At 34.3% G+C, this 17,346-nt stretch overlaps 1 protein-coding gene across 4 annotated transcripts in view; it reads right to left on the minus strand.

Annotated features, from left to right (window-relative positions):
* Nucleotides 1-17,346, minus strand: part of Ptpn4 (protein tyrosine phosphatase non-receptor type 4) — a 181,110-nt gene that overhangs the window by 113,225 nt on the left and 50,539 nt on the right. For all 4 annotated transcript variants that reach the window (XM_063258934.1, XM_063258935.1, XM_063258932.1 and 1 more), the window contains exon 3: nucleotides 165-272. In XM_063258934.1, coding sequence (XP_063115004.1) covers nucleotides 165-272 — 108 coding nt within the window. The remainder of the gene's footprint in view (nucleotides 1-164; nucleotides 273-17,346) is intronic.

Raw genomic sequence — 17,346 nt, forward strand, 5'->3', positions numbered from 1 at the left:
AATCTTAGAGGAAATAACCTCTCATAGATTACAACATTAAGAAAAGAATAATAAAGGCAAAAGAATTATAATTATTCAATAAAAATTTAAAACTCATTTAAATTAGTGAATACTGTATTGTGAACTGAGAAAAACTAAAATGAAAAGGCACAGCTTAGACTTACTGGGTTGTCTGTGGAATCATCAGCCAACTGCAAACCAAAATAGTCTCGCTCAGTCAAATCAAGATGCTTGAAGACTATATCCAACAGAATTTGCCCCTGATCATGTTTCTGGAAAAAAAATAAAATGAAATCAACTTTAATAAGTGTACATACTTTATGCTTTTTAAGCTACTCAATCTGTCTTTTTTTAAAGTGGTATCTGCATTTATACCTATGACTTGCAGGTAAAGACTTCACATATAACACAATATTCTTTTAAGCAAAGTGGTTAAAAACAAAATAAATATGAAATACAAAGAAATCTTTGAAAATGTCAACTGCTTTCAAGCTACCATCCTAGAATTTTTGTTATTTCATATTGTTGCTTATTACCTTGTATGTTTATCCACATCACTTTTCTTCTGCATTTTATTCTTATGGTTAAATTATGACTGGCAAATGACATACACAGTTCTATGTACAATAATGCCTCAGAAGTGGGGAAAAAAACATGATAAAATTATTTGCAGCAAATCTGTGAAAAGACTATTGTCATTACAACAGGACTCAGATCTGAAAAAAATTTCACTTTAAACTTACAGCAATCTGTCATGAAAACAGTATTTATTATCCTCTTGTAGAAACACAATTCTACAGCTACTAAATTAAGGTACAAAAGGCATGGTTAGATTACTCCTTTAAAAAACATATAAAAATAAAGCATAAAAACAGAAATGATCAACATGTTCATCAATAAATGAAACTGAAAAATTACAATAACATGGCATGCATAAGTAACAATGTAAAAGTAAAATCCAATGAATAAAATTTAAAAATTAAATACTGTTAATAATATAGATATATTTTGAGAGAACCATTTGGAAATATTAAACAAGAACAATAATAACATCAACTACTTCTGACATGCTAATGCTAACCAAGTAGCAAAATCCAATTTTGTGAGAAAACAGTAATACGTACATCAATATACTCAGTGCACAATTATTTATATAAAGCAAATATTAGAAGATCATAGCAAAGAGTGGTTATTTTTCCAAGTTTTCCTCTTATTAGATATGGTAGTCTGGACACTCCCAGTTATAAATTCAGTTTCAGAGCTGAAACGATTCTATTATAATCAAAGCTTTACAAAAAGTAGGTGGGGGAAATCCTGATGTGTTATACAGCTCATCCATGAATAACATTTACAGTCACAAAAATAATGTACCCCAGAATACTACTGTAACCACATTATATAAACAGGATGGAAAGTTGAAGATAGTGGTAAAAGAGAACTTATCTCTTAAAATGAGAAATAACAGGTAATGCCTAAAACTGAAAAAGTAAATAAATGAAAAAGGGCACATAATAATAATATGTAAGTAAATTTCAAAAGAATCTATTGAAAAGAGCTGCACAGTTGTCTATAGGGAAGGATATATGGAAAAGTGCAAAAGATTGTTGCTCTTTTGTAATATACCTTATCACACAACTAGAATTATTAGACAATGTAAATTAAACAGAATGCAATCTGAAAACACAGAAACTACATAAAAAATATAAACATGTTATATAAACAAGGCAATGAATAATTTAATTCTAAGAAGGGCAAAGCATAATCATAGTATACTATCTTGGCTTAACAATGAGTAACAGCATAATCATAAAAAAGTAAACAATGACATGAAGACAAAACTTGCCTTCTCCTAAACATTTTCACTTTTTTAAAGCATACTTCAGCATTATTTGGATTAAAAACCATGTCTCAAAAAGACAAAAACAAAAAACCTCCAAAAACTCCCATTTCCTCAAAGCTGATCCATTAGGAATTTGTGGGGAGGATAGTAAAAAGCCACAAGGCTGAATTATAGGAACTGACACAAGACGATACAAAGCAACAACAAAAAATAAAAACAAAAAACCCAACCAGATGAATAAGGTGTTTGCTGAGCTCAAACATGATATAACTAAAAAGTGAAATTAATAAACATAATGCTCAAGGAGTTTACAAGAGACACTAATAAAAACCTAGTTGAGTTAAACAAAAACAGTATAAAACAAGAATGACCAGTTTAGCAAAGAATTAAAAGGTTCATGAAAAGCTACCAAATAGAAATCCAGGAGATAACAAGTTCTACTGAAAGTATGGGCTGTAAAAGTGACTGATGTAAACAGAGTCCAAACTAGAAGATATGGTTGATGTGAGTGACTAATTACTTAGCTGTACTTAAAAATGAGATCATGGAAAATAGACCCAAGAGCTAACTCAAAAAAGACTAATTTAAGATTATTTGGAATTAGTGAAAACTCAGAAGACAGCATATACAGCATTTTTTAAAAAAACCCTGTTTACAGAAATCCTAGCAGAGAACTTTCCAAGTATGTGGAAAGAACTTGACAAACAGGTAAGCGAAGGATCTAAAACCTTAAATAACTACTATCAAAAAAGAACTTCACTTTAACATTATAGACAATTAAAGTTAAATTAGACAGAAATATTGTAGGTAGTCAGATAGGGCTGAGCCCTTGAAAGTACCAGGGTAAAGGTAAAACACATCTCCAGGACACAGGTGACACATCTGTTAGAAACCAGACCTCAAGATAAAGATGAGATGGCCAGGCCTGTATACTTCTTGAAGTACAAACACCAGGTGTAATGAAGCCTAGGGGGACATCAGTCAACCCAGTGGGTGACCAAGACCTCTGGACCTATCATTTCCCAAAAAAATCTTTGTTCTTTCCATGCATCCTTGTTATATGACTTGTTTCCCCAATAGATCACTGTTACCTAAGTGACTATACATATACTCTTATACATTCTTATACCTTGTACCCACATGGGTATACATGCTCTATAGAATTTCCCTGTAAAGAGGGGTCCTAGGGCAACTCATTCAGGCCCCTTATGCCTCGCAGGAACTATAGCTCTCTCAATAAATATCTTTCTACTCTTAACCTCTTTTATTCCTAGAATTCATTCTTCAGTTGTAAGAGAACAGGAACTTGGCATATCAGACATCCAACAGCTTGAGAATTCTATTTCCCTTATATCATAACTGGAGGTTCTGCTATCATCCCTGTAACATACTCATCATAGTTAAAATCTCAGAAGTCCAACACAAGGACAGAATCTTAAAAGCTGTTACAGAAAATCACTTAAAAGTAAGCAAATTAGAATTATAGCAGACTTCTCAGCACAAACCTTGAAGGACAGAAGAACCTGAGGTAGTCAGGCATGGTGCCACATACCTGTAATCCCAGCACTCAGAAGACCAGCCTGAACTACACAGTGAGTTCAAGCTCAGCCTGCACTACATAGCAAGACACTACCTCAAAAAACAAACAAGGGCTGGAGATAGCTCAAGTGCTTGCCTGGTAAGCATGAGGCCAGGAATTCTATCCTTAGTACCACAAACAAACAAATAAAAACAAGCACACAAAAAAAATCAGAGATGAACTGTCCTAAGCCCTGTTTCAACCCAGATTAATAAATCTCTTTTTTTTTTTTTTTTTTTTTTTGGTCTTTTTCCTTTTTATCAGTACCGGGAATCGAACTCATGACTGCCTGCTTTCAAGGCAGGCGCTTACGCTGCTGAGCTAAATCCCCAGCCCCTCAGATTAATAAATCTTGCAAAACTATCCTTCAAAACTGATGAAGAAATAGTCTTTCCACTTTAAATTCATGACCACCAAACCATCACTCCAAAAGTTTCTCAAGAATATCCTGGAAAAAGACCAGAAACTTAATAATGCCAAAAGCTCTAGTAGAATGACTGTATCAGGGAGGATAAACAATTAAACAGAAAGAGGGGGAAATAAAAAGCAATAGAAAAATAATGCAATGACAAGCATAAATCACTTTCTTTCAGTAATAACTCTGAAATGGTCTCAGCTCTCCAGTCCAATACACAGATCGTCACAGTAAATCAAAAATCAAAATCCAAAGAAATATTACATGGAAAAAACACATTTATAAAAATCCATACACTTAAAATCAAAGGATTGGAAAAATCGATATTCTATGTAACACAACCCCAAACAAGCAAGGTCACTAAATATTTATTAAGGAAACAATGCAAAAGGAAGAGAAAATAATGACAAATATATATGCACTAAACACTGATGTGCTGAACATCATAAAACACTACTGAAGATAAAAGATCAAATAAAATTATATTAGGGAACAGCAATGTCTCATTATTGTAAATACATCAACTAGACCAAAACAATCAACAAAGAACTATCAGCGCTTTGAACAAATAGACTCAACAGATAGATACAGATTGTTCCACCCAACAATACAATACAAATTATTCTCAGCAGCATATAAAACCTTCTTCAAAACAGATCACATACTAGCCCATAAAGTATGTTTAGGAACATACAAAAGAATCAAAATTATCCCATGCATGTTATCAAGAATACTATAATTAAACTAGAAATCAATCACATTTGAAATCATGGAAATTATGCAAACACATGCAGATTAAAAAAAATACATTGAATAAACAATGAATCACAGAAGAAGTCAAGGAAGAGATTAGCTCCTGGAATCAACAATAATGCCAGACAATGTATCAAAATCTACGGAACCAATGAAAGCATTCCTAAGACAAAAGTTTATAGCTGTAAATGGCCAAAACAGAGTAAGCCCAAATAAATAACCTAATAATAGTGAGCCTCAAAGTTCTGGAAAATCAAAATTAAAATCTACTACAAGAAAGGAAATGAAAGATTAGATCAGAAATTAATGACACTGAGACTAAAAAAACAAGACAATCATTGAATTGAAGAGCTGCTTCTTTAAAAAGTAAACAAAATAGAAAAAGGTTAGCCAATCATACCAAAAGAAAGAAACAAAAGACACATACCAGTGCATTAGAAAGGAAAAAAAAAAAAAAAAAGAAATTACAACAGATATGCCAAAAAGCACGCTATCAGTAAATACCCTGAAAACCTATGCCCCCCCAAAATTGGGAGAATCAGAAGTGGATAGATTCTCAGATATATATGAATTACTAAAACTGAACTAAGTAGTTATGAAAACCCTAAATAATCCATGACAGACAGCAAAATTGAGGCAGTAATAAAAAACTTACCACCTAAGAAAAGTCCTAGGCCTGACAGATTCACTGATGTATTCTATGAGAGTTCTAGGGAAAGATCTTTAGAGAAAACCTAACACCAATACTCTTCAAGCATTCATGAAATTGGAAAGAGTATTTCTAAACTCATTCTTTAAAGCTAGCATTACCTTGTGTTATGGTTTATGTTTGGATGGCCCCCCAAAATCTCATGCAGCCATGCAGGCAGTAGAATCTAGTGTTTGTGATTGGTCTGTTCTCTAGCGCTGACTGGTGGTGTGAGTACTGCACTGGCCCATGGAAGAAAGGGAAGGAGGCATACTTTGCCCTTTTTACCCTGTTTGCTCTTGTCCCTTGCAGCGACCATAAATGGTTGCCCTTCAGCCACGCCACAGTGCCTTGGAGCCAGCTGAGTATGAACTGAAACTTTCAAAAACTGTAAGCTAAATAAATGTTTCCTTCCTTCATTTTGGGCATCAGCTATTTTGTCTCAGCAATAAGAGAAAAGTAACAAAGACATCTTGATTCCAAAACCAGAAATGGACACAACTAAAAAAGAAAACTTTAAGTCAATCTCTTTAATGAACATAGCAAAAAATCCTCGTAAGATACTAGTAACCAAAATGTAACAAGTCATAAAACAGATCATACATCATGACCAAGCAGTTTTCAAACCAGCGATGATATGCAAATCAACAAAAGGGACACATCTCATAAATAGAACCATGGACAACAAAACCCATGATTATCCGAATAGACTCAGAAAAGGCCTTTGACAAAATCCAACATCCATTTATGATAAAAACTGAAGAAAATAAATATAGAAAGACCTTATCTCAATCTGAAAAAGCTATTTATGGCAAATGTACTGCCATCATATTGCTTGTGGAAAAACTAAAACGCATTTCCTCTAAAGATCACCAGATCTGTTCAACAAAGTACTTAAAACTTCAGTCAGAGCAATTAGAGAAAGAAATAAGAGATACATATGAGAAAGGAGTAAGGCAGTAACCTTTGCAGGTAATCCAAAACTTCTAGAACTAATAAACACATTCAAGCTACCTATTCTTTCTGTATTCTTTATATTTTGTAGTTACTAGTCCTTTGATCAAAAAATAGTTGGCAAAATTTTTGCCCATTCTGTAGATTGTCTCCTGACAAACTACAAGGTCACAGGATACAAAATCAATACAAATAAATAAATGGCATTCCTATACACCAATAGTGAACTCACTGAGAAAGAAATTAGGAAAATAATATGACATAATATTCAAGAAAAATTACATGATGGGGAAGAACCTAATAAAGGAAGTGAAAGACCTCTATATCGAAAACTATCCTACTCTGAAAAATGAAACAAAGAGGCTATAAGAAAATGGATAGTCCCTGTTCCTGGATAGGTAGACTATAACTGTCAAAATGGTCATAATACCACAAATGATATATAGATTTAATGTAATTCCAACTAAAATATCAACATTATTTCCACAGAACTAGAGAAAATAAATTCACATGTAGCAGGAAGACCCAAAATAGTAAAAAGCAATCCTGGGAAATAGCAAAGCATGAGATATCACAAACCTAGATTTCAAATTACTCTGCAGAGCTATAGTAATAAAAACAGCATGCTACTGGCACAAAAACAGACACATGGACCACTGCAACAGAATGAGAGGATGCACACATAATCCCAGGCTCATTCTGCTATCTGTTCTTTGACAAAGAGGCTAGAAACATACGTCGGAGGAAAGATAGCCTCTTTACCAAATGGTGTTGGGCAAAATGACCATAGATATCAGAAGACTGAATTTAGCTTCATATCTCTCACCATGTACTAAAATAAAATAAAAAGGAATCAACGATCTAGAGGAAGCAGGAAGACAACGGGAAGGAAACATAAAAAAATTAATACCTGTTATATACATGTGACAACTCCTTATGATGAATGCAAACATTATGTACTACAAACTTGTACTAATAAAAAAATCTAAAAATAAAAACAAATAATCTGCTGGACAATAAAATACGTAAACCTCTTGAAGACATAGACACAGGTAAAGGACTTTCTGAATAGAACCTTAATTGCACAAGAAATGGCATAGGATTATTATACAGCAAATTAAAACCTTCTACAAACCAAAGAAAACAACAAACAGGAGACAATCTACAGAATAGGAAAAAAATTTTGCCAACTATTTTTCAAACAAAGGACTAATAGTTACAAAATATAAAGAATACAAAAAGAGGGGCCGGGGGTTTAGCTCAGCGGCATAAGCGCCTGCCTTGAAAGCAGGCAGTCATGAGTTCGATCCCTGGTACTGATAAAAAGGAAAAAGACCCCCCCCCAAAAAAAAAGATTACAAAAACAATAGCTAGGTATGGTGGTACACACTTGTAATCCCAGCACTTGGGAGGCTGAGGCAGGAGGATTGCTCTGAGTTCAAAGTCAGCCAGCACTGCAGAGAGAGACCCTGTTTCAAGGGGGAAATATCCCCCAAACAAAAGATCCAATTAAAAAATGTGTCACTAAAATGAACAGGTATTTCTCAGAAGAGACATAAGTTGGTCAATAAACACATGAAAAAAGGTTCAACATCTCTGTCCATTAAAGAAATGCGAATTAAAAAGCACTTTGATTCCATTTCACTCCAGAACAAATGGCTATCATCAGGAAATAAAAGCAAACAAATGCTAGTAAGGTTGCAGGGAAAAAGAAACTTTCAGCACTGTTGGTAGGAATGTAAACTAGTATAACCACTATGGAAATCTGTACGGAGATTTCTCAAAAACTTAAAACTAGAAATTTCATTTGATCCAGCTATCCCCCTTCTAGATATCTTCTTGAAAGAGTTAAAGACATCATATTACAGTGATACATGAATAGACATGTTTATAGCAGCATAATTCATGATAGCTAAATCTTGGAAGTGTCCTATATCTACAGATGCATGGATAAAGAAAGTGTATTTGTACACAATGGGGTACTACACTGCCATAATGAAGGACATATTTGAGTCATCTGTATGAAAATGGATGTACCTTAAGACTATAATTGTCATGGTTTATGTTGGTGGCCCCCAGGCCTCCTGCATTTGCATTATGCATTGTCAATGCTACAACCACATAGGAGCGGAGCCAGGATGTGATGTAATGGCAGGAAGAAGGCGTGTCTTGTTCTCTTGCTGGTTTCTGCTTTGTCATTTGCGGCCACCATGAACTGCACCCCCACCATGCTACCTTGCCTTGGAACCAACTGAGTATGGACTGAAACCTCCAAAAACTGTAGGAAATAAACCTTTCCTTCCCTAACTTTGGGCATCAGGTATTTTGTCTCAGTGACCAGTAAAAAATAACTGAGACAATAATGTTTAGAGAAGTCAGTCACAGAAGCTTAAATATTACATGGTTTAGTTTATATAAGAAACCCAAAGTATAAATAAAAGAGCAAAATAAAAGATAATAGGAAACAAGGAGCTAGATCTTTTGCAAATGGGAAGAAAACCAAGAGATGGAAAGGAGAGGGAGGCAGAAGAGGAGGAGATGAAACCAGAGTTAAGATATGTTTTATATATATATATATATATATACCATTTTCCCACAGAGACTATAGTTATTATGTACAAGGCAGCATTAATACAAATTTTAAAAGAGGCGTTTAAGGAGAATAGTGAATGTAAGAAGTGCATTAAAAATATTAAACCTCCTTATGCATACTAGGAAATCAATGGCTATGTCTAAAACAGAAAAAATTCATCAGTATAAAAATACAGGGGATAAGGGCTGAAGAGTACAGGTTAGTGGCAGCGTTTGCCTAGCATGTACAAGGCCTTGGATTTCATCCCCAGAGGAAAGGGGAAAGGAGGATGGAAAGGGAGTGGGGGAAGAAAGGGAGGGAGAAGTTGGGGAGTAGAGACAGGGAGAGAAATGTCAAAAGTGCATGTGCAAAAGCATCTGTACTGGCTTTTTAAGTTGTATTATTACTTAGATAAAAATTAAAAGCTAAAATATTAGGTAATAATTTAATAATCTACCACAAAAATATAGCTCTTATTTTTTACCATGAAGTAATAATTTAAGCTAAAGAAAGTTCTGGGCTTTTCCTCTAGTTACTGGAAGGTCATCCCTCGTCTCCTCGGGTACACCAGGGAATGATTTTGTTTGGGCCCACAAGACAGTCTAAAATATGATTTATGATGGTGGCTCTGGGCCACCCATATCAATTTCTATCTCTACAAGAATCAGTGATTGGAAGTATTAGTCTGACCTGAAGAAAGAGATGAAGATTAAAGGTCAGTCATTCATGGGCTATGTGATCAAGCTCCCATAAAAATTTGGATAACAAAGAGTTGAAAGGGCTTCCCAGTTTAGCAATACTCTATGTAATATTAGACACTGTGGCCAAGGAGAGCTAATTTTACCCATGAGTTCATGGGAAAAGAGAACCTAAGGAGGTGTATTTAAATTGCTCCAGGGCTCTGCTCAATGCAGCTCTGGTCTTGCTTGTATCTCTTCATTATAATAAATAATAACCACAAGAACAGCTTTCACTCAGCTATGAAGCTTTTCTAGCAAATTATTAAACCCATGGTGATTTTAGGAGATGTTAAATCTGCAATGCCTGCTAGAAGTTAAATGTGTTTTGCATTTGGCTAACTGGATAGTGCTGGTGCCTATTCAATGTAGTAAGTGCCTTTCTACTTCCAGATCTCTTTTACATGCAAAAAAATTTACCTGCAAAAGAAGTAGTCAAAATTATCTCTAAAGTTTATCATAAACAAACCAAAGGAAGCATTAAAAGGACATGTGTACACATTTTTAAAAATGTCTGTCATAACAGCATTACTAGTTTCTAATATAGAACAGTTGTTGCTTTTCTTTGCACAAACAAACTGCTATTTCAAAAATTATGTGTAGAATTCAAATAGATAATGGGAAAAAGGTATAAAACATTACTAAGAAAAATAAAAAGATACATTACTATGCTATATTCTCAAAGAGAAGTAAAATAAGAGTTTTAGGGTAAAGGTTTTGCTATGTATATACATGCGATACACATACATATGCAAGTTTTAAAATGTTTACTTTGTTTTAAATATTTGTAAGCATAATTATTTTAAATCTAATGAAAATAATGTGAAATAATAAGAGTAAACCTAGTTAAGGCTAATTGGATGCTGGCCTCAACAAAAAGCCAAATTTCTAATATATACATACAGAACTATTTGAGTTAGGAATAAACATTCTGAATAAGTACATAGATCAGAAGCAATTTTCTCTTTCTAGTACTATAATCAACAGTGGACTCCTAGCACCAAACTCTGAGCAAGGGACCTAACTGGACACCAGGAATGCCTCAGAATCCACAGGACTTGCGGAACAGAGAATCATCTAGGGCAGTTATAGCGAATCTTTTAGAACTTTCATGATAACAAACACATGGGCCCTATGTTCCCCATCACAGATATAAGGGAAAAGGACAGGCAGTGGGGCAGCAGTAGGGTAACAACTATGTATGTGTCTTTGTATAGTCACCAAAACCTTTCCAATGAATACTGAAAGCTTGTTTACAAGTTTTAGTGGAGAAAGAGAGCCTTGTCATGTCCTTTCCCAAAGAAGAAATTACATTTATGTGAGAAATACAAGGCAGAATAAAAGTTTGGATGAGAAATATATAGAGTAAAAGACTTAAGCCATTCATCTAGTTTTATCAGTCTAGGCATTGGCAATTTAAGAGCACACCATAATAAAATTCAGTATTATTTAGAGAGAGATGAAAATCCAGAAGAGGTGCTACAATAGAGGTCAGCAAAACTTTCCTGTAAAAATGTCAGAGAGTACATTTTTTACTTTTTGAAACAAGTTCTTGCTATAGGCTAGCCTTGAACTTACTACGTAGTACAGGCTGGCCTCAAACCTGCAGCAATCTTCCTGCTTCACTCTCTAGAGTGTTGAGATTTACCACCATGTCTGGCCAAAGAGTAAATATTTTCTAGATTTTGGAAGACAACAATAGTCTCTACTGTACATTCTCTTTGAAAGCAAAAAACACAAAAATAATAAATCCTTTAAAATCATTTTTAGCTACTGATAATATAATAACAGTCTGAATTTTGCCCATAGGTCAAAGTTTGCTGCCCACTATTCTACATTTCATTCACAATTTTCAGAATCTACAATGAAAAATTACTAGATATATGAAGGAGAAAAAGTAATCAGTAATCAAGAGGCAAAGCAGTCAATAAAAACTTAGAGATGTTCTAAATATTGGTGTTAGTAAGCAAGGGCTTCAAAATAACAGATTGACATATTAAAAACAATAGTGGAAAAATAAAAATGGATTAAAAAATTAAAATGAAAATGAGAAACTACAAAAATGATCATACAGACATTCTACAACTGCAAAAAATAATACATGACATACAAAGCACATGTGATGAGTTTAACAGCTGATGAGGCATTATAAGAAATGGAATTATTGAACTTATAGGCAGATAGTTATTCAAAGTGAAAAACTGAAATAATAAACAGCAAAAATAACAAAAGATGCAAATGTGAAAGAGAAAATAGAAGAAAATATGACAGAAACAGTATTAAATTAATAAACTATGAAATGTTTTTAACATTTTACAACCACCACCTACAGATTCAAGCCTAGTGACCAGCAAGCAAGATAAACAGACACAAACACAAAGCAACATCCAGGGTATGCTAAGCATAAACTACTAGAAGTCAAACCAGAAAGAAAATCTTAAAAACTGAAAAACAGGGATAACTCTTCTTCAGGAGAATAAGAATGAAAGATGACTTCTCAAGAGAGTCTATGAAAGCCAATGAAATGACAAACTATTACCACAGAATTCTATACAAAGCAAAAAATATTTTCCAAAACATGAGATAAAACTAAAGACATTCTCAGAAAATCGACAAGAATCTGTCATCAACACACTCAATACCAAGAAACAGTCAAAGTAAGTTAGGGTGAAGGTAGATGATTCTCAATGGAAATATAGACAAGAAATAAAAAGCGCAGGAAGTGTAGATACAAGAGTAAATATAAAAACCCTTTGTTTAAAGCAATAACAATGTCTTCCAAGATTTATACTATATGCTGGTGGGTAAAATACCCCAAAATAGCAGAAAATAGGCAGATAAACAGCTTTAAACTGTTTTCAAGGGTGCTTTATTCTGGATAACAAAGTAGAAATAGTTGTTAAAGTAGAACAAGTTGTCAAAGATAGGGTTTTTAGAAGTCATATTCTAAAGTAATTACTAACAAGTTATTAAAGGTTTAACCAAACCTTGAGTAAAAGGGATTAAAATGGACTATTACTTAGAGGAACACAAGGGATTTTTTGTAGTGAGGGAAATTGTTAATGCCTTAATCAGGTAGGAGTTCCAAAGTATACATACTGTATATAAAAATTCACTGAGTTGTAGAATACATGACATGTGTTATTCGTATCATGGTAAATAATACAACTTGTATGTAATCTCTGAAGTAGAGAGACTAAGCTACAATTTCTCAATAGATTCCACACATTTCTCGTGATTTAATAACTTAAAAACTATTTTTGAATTGTTTTGCAATAATGTAAAAGGTATGATTGAAAAATGAGGTAAATGTTTAAATTTTTAAAAATTACAATAAAAGCCGGGGGTTTAGCTCGGCAGCGTAAAGCGCCTGCCTGGCAAGCACAAGGTTGTGAGTTCGATCCCTAAGCAATAAAAGCACATTGCCACTAATCCCCCTTAAAAATAAAACAAAACTGCCCTTTGCTTCAAAAACAATTTTGCTTTTTTAGTTTTTATTATCACTAGTACATGTTTGTAGTACATCATGATTATACTCATCCTGGGGATTGAATACAATTATCCTACCATTCTTGCCACTTTCTGCTGCAGTTCTGGAAATCCTCTTTGAGCTCTTGTGGGTATCTCAATGACCTAAATCAATTCAAAATGTTTACCTTTCATGGTCATTTTGGCTTTGGGGAAGAGCCAAAATTTACATAGAACTGATCTAGTCAATAAGGTCAATGAGGAAGCACTGCAATATTTTTATAAGCCCACCTTTCCATTGGATGACATTTGATAGCAGCATTCCACCGTATTTTTTTATTGCACTTCCTAAAGACACAAAACAGGACTTTCAGAACTGCTTCAGAAGGTGACAAGTGCAGCAGTGTACATCTGTAATTCTAGCATTGGAGAGGCTAAGGCAGACTGCCACAAGTTCAAGGCCAACCTGGGCTACATAATATAGTGAGCTCAAGGCCAGCCTCAGCTACCTAGCAAGACCTTGTCTCAAAAAAAAAGAAAAAAGAAAACAAAGCAGAAAGTGACAAGGTCGATGGGATAAATATCTTCAAAGGGAAAGTATTTTCAGGGACATTAATAGCAAGGTGCCTTTTACTATAATAAATCTGATTGGCCCTATGTGCTCCATAATTATTATTGCTAACTAATGTATATGAATAATTTAACTATTCTACTTCTAGGATTAAAATACTTATGATTAATAATATTTAACAATTTTCCCCTTTATTATTAAATAATAATTATTTTTATAATTTCTTTATATATGCATTTTTAATCAGTATTGCTAGAAAACTGGGTTTTGCAAATAGTACCTGTATGACAATACATGGATAAAAATATTACATACATGCATTAAAAACTGGCAGATTAATTTGTGGTATTTCAAAATTAACAGGCTTCCCAGAAAACATTTCTAGAACAGATTGACTGGATCACAAGAAACAAAAGAAAATCAACTTTTCTAAATGTGTGAGTCAGAGACTTAAGGAAGTGCTTTACCAACATTCTTATTTAATACTAAGCATCCTACGTAGAGCAGGAATTGTTCCCTTAACAAAGAATTTCAAAAATAATGATAGAGCAACTTGTACATTCACAGGGCTGACATTCAAAATAAAGATGAATTAAAATCACTGGATAATTGCATAGAAATCTTTCAATGGAAGCAAATGCCTATAACAAACTGATATATGGCAAATTAAGATCAAAGAATGATATATGTCTGATAAAAACACAATAGGCATGAACAAGGTGAAAGAATAAACCAAGAAATACAGTCACCTTAATTGTGCACAACTAAATCTGCTTGATAAAAGAGTTTGTTCATACTTACTACTATATCTTAGAGGTAAAAAAGCACTTCGTATTAGAGAAAGAAAATTTTAAAGACGCATACTACAAAGTTGAGAGACTTCCAGGAAGATGTAGTAAGAAGCAGCAACAAATCAGCCTTTCCAAGATGTGGAATACAGATACTAGAAAATAAGGACTTGGGGAAAGAAAAAAGCAAAGTTGGATCCCTGGCGCCCAGGGGAACCTGAAGGGACAATTGGAGCCTACAGAGAAAATGGAAAACCACAACATGGAAAAAGGAAAGGGCAACCTGTACCTTCTCCCAAGCTCCTGGCTCATGGCATGAGAAAGGAAAAACAAATATACAGAGACACACTGAAAGAAAGCAGGTGACTCCAGAGAGAACTGTGCCACTGGAGTGGAACAGTGGATGCTGTGCACTACAACAACTGGCAACTGACTCCAGTCCAAGTAACTGCTCTGTGCCCTAGAAAGTGTGCTTGGTCAGACACTGTCTTTAAGAGAGGAGCCAACTGAGCATGAGCAGCCACTGATCAGCTTCAGGCTCTCAATGTTAAACTGTCACAGTGACTGGGTGAGGGACACAGGAAATGTCCATGGTCAGACGGCCACCAGCAGGCCAACAAGAGGCACAGAGTATCGTAAGGTAAATGACTCAGCTCTAACTCCACACCCGGCCATCGAGGTTCAGCTTGAACTTCCATGAATTTGAGAGTCCCAAAAGCAACACCATGCTAAGGAACAGCAGCAGCAGCAGCAGCAGCAACAACAACAAACCAGACTCCCCCAAACTCAAAATCTGAATCAAAAAATGGGCATCTGACATGATCACACTCAGGTGAAGAAGAAACCACAATATATGAAGAAAATGTTCAGCATCATTGGTAATTCAAAAACTGCAATTAACACATATTGAGAGTCCATCTCACTCTACAAACAATGGCTATCATCAAGAAATCAACCAATAACAAATGCTGGCAAGGATGTAGAGGAAAAAGAAGCCTTCTCTACTGTTGGTGGGAGTGTAAAATGATATAACCTATATGGAAATCAGTATGGACATTCCTCAAAAAATTAAAACTAGCGGTTTCATTTAACTCAGGTGTAATTCCCCTTCTAGGTTTCTCTCTGAAAGAGTTAGGAGCATTGTACCACAGAGATCTCTGCATACCCATGTTTATAAAAGCTAAATCTTGGAAACTGCCTGTATTCCCATCAACAAATGAATGGAGAGAGAAGGATAAACGAGTCAATTTTAAGGAAATGGACGTACCTTACATTCACAATTTTAAGTGAAATAAATAAGACACAAAAGCTTAAATACTGCATTGTTTCTCTTGTGTGAGAAACCCTAAGGGTAAACAAGGAACAAAATGGAGGATAGATATTAGGAATTAGGAAGAACAAGTTCAAATGCGAAGGGGAACCAGGGAGGGAAGGAAAGGAAAACATTTAAAAAACAAAGACTGGAAGGACTAAAATGGAAACAAAGCTTCTGTAAAGGGAAAAGGAAGAAAGGTTGAAGGGAGGAGGAATGGTAAAAGGAAGAGGAAGAGAAGACAAGACATATTATGTACATGTACACATTTCCTATGTGAATATAAATACTGTGCATGGCAAATATGTTGTAATAGAAAATTTTTTACAATAAAATTTTTTAAAAGTGGGACTTCTAATATACAAAATATAATAAAATTATTATGTTATTTTGTACTAAAATGACTACTTCTGTTTAACATCTGATTTTGTTCAAAAATTTTTAGTGTTTAATAAATTCTCCAAACTTCAAATTGTTGAAAATCAATTCCATAGATGTCAAGGCTAAACTAAGCAGACTAAACACAAACATTTGCTAAAGACACATTAAAATAACAATGAAGGTACCAATCAGAGACCACATTAATACAATTTTGGAAAATGAAAAAATGTAAGATGTAACCAACATAATTGTCATTTAGAGAAACCTAAAACAAAGCTAGCAGTGTTGGGGAGGTCCAGAAATAAATTTTTTTCTATAAAACAGAGGTCTAAATTATCGCTAAAGAAATAAATCTGGGACTGAAAAAAAAGAAATAATTTCAGCACATTTCTTAGAGCCTTGGTAGTAAGAAATAAACACTGGTTGCTTTTTAAAAATTTTAAAATGAAAAAAAAAAGAATAAAAATTATACAGAATTTCAAAGCAAAAGACCAGGAGATTAACAAAGTTTAATATATCCATATTGTTACCTTGAAAGTAGTTGCTCAGATTACAAGATATAGGCATAAAAAAATGATCAAACAATGAAAATAAACGGTTCTTTTGATGAATAGAGATTAGCAGTATAATGTCGTGTGTGTGTGTGTGTGTGTGTGTGTGTGTGTGTGTGTGTACATAGGCTGCTATAATGGGTGTACATATATTGCCATGGCATGATGTTTTCAATTCTTTTGGGAAAACACCCAGAAGAGGAATAGCTGAATTAAATAGAACCTCCACCCCTAGTTTTTCTGAAGAATCTCTATACTAATTTCTACAGTCGTTGCACCAGTCTACTCTCCCACCAACAGTGGAAAAGGGTTCCTTTTTCCCTACAGTCCTGCCAGCATGTTATTGGTTGTTTCCTTGATGATAGCCATTCTATCTGGGGTGAGATGGAATCTCAGTGTTGTTTTAATTTGCATTTCTTGAATAACCAACGATTTGAACATTTTTTTCCATGTATTTATTTGTCATTTGTATTTCTTCATCTGAGAAATGTGTGTTCATCTCAGATGCCCATTTTTGGATTGAGTCTTTGAATTGGGGGGGCCTGATTTTTTTAATTCTTTATATGTTGTAGATAGAAGTCCTCTGTCTGAGGGACAGTTGACTAAGTCTTTCCTATTTTGTGGGTTTTCTTCTTACTCTGTGTAATTTCAAGTCAAGGATTGCCTTGCCCTTATTGTCCTTGTTGCTCAGGATTGTCTTTACTATTCAAAGTCTCCTCTGTTTCCAAATGAACTTT

This window comes from Cavia porcellus, unplaced genomic scaffold (genome assembly GCF_034190915.1).
Source record: "Cavia porcellus strain 051 isolate PalLab524CR breed Dunkin Hartley unplaced genomic scaffold, mCavPor4.1 scaffold_12, whole genome shotgun sequence".
NCBI lineage: Eukaryota > Metazoa > Chordata > Mammalia > Rodentia > Caviidae > Cavia > Cavia porcellus.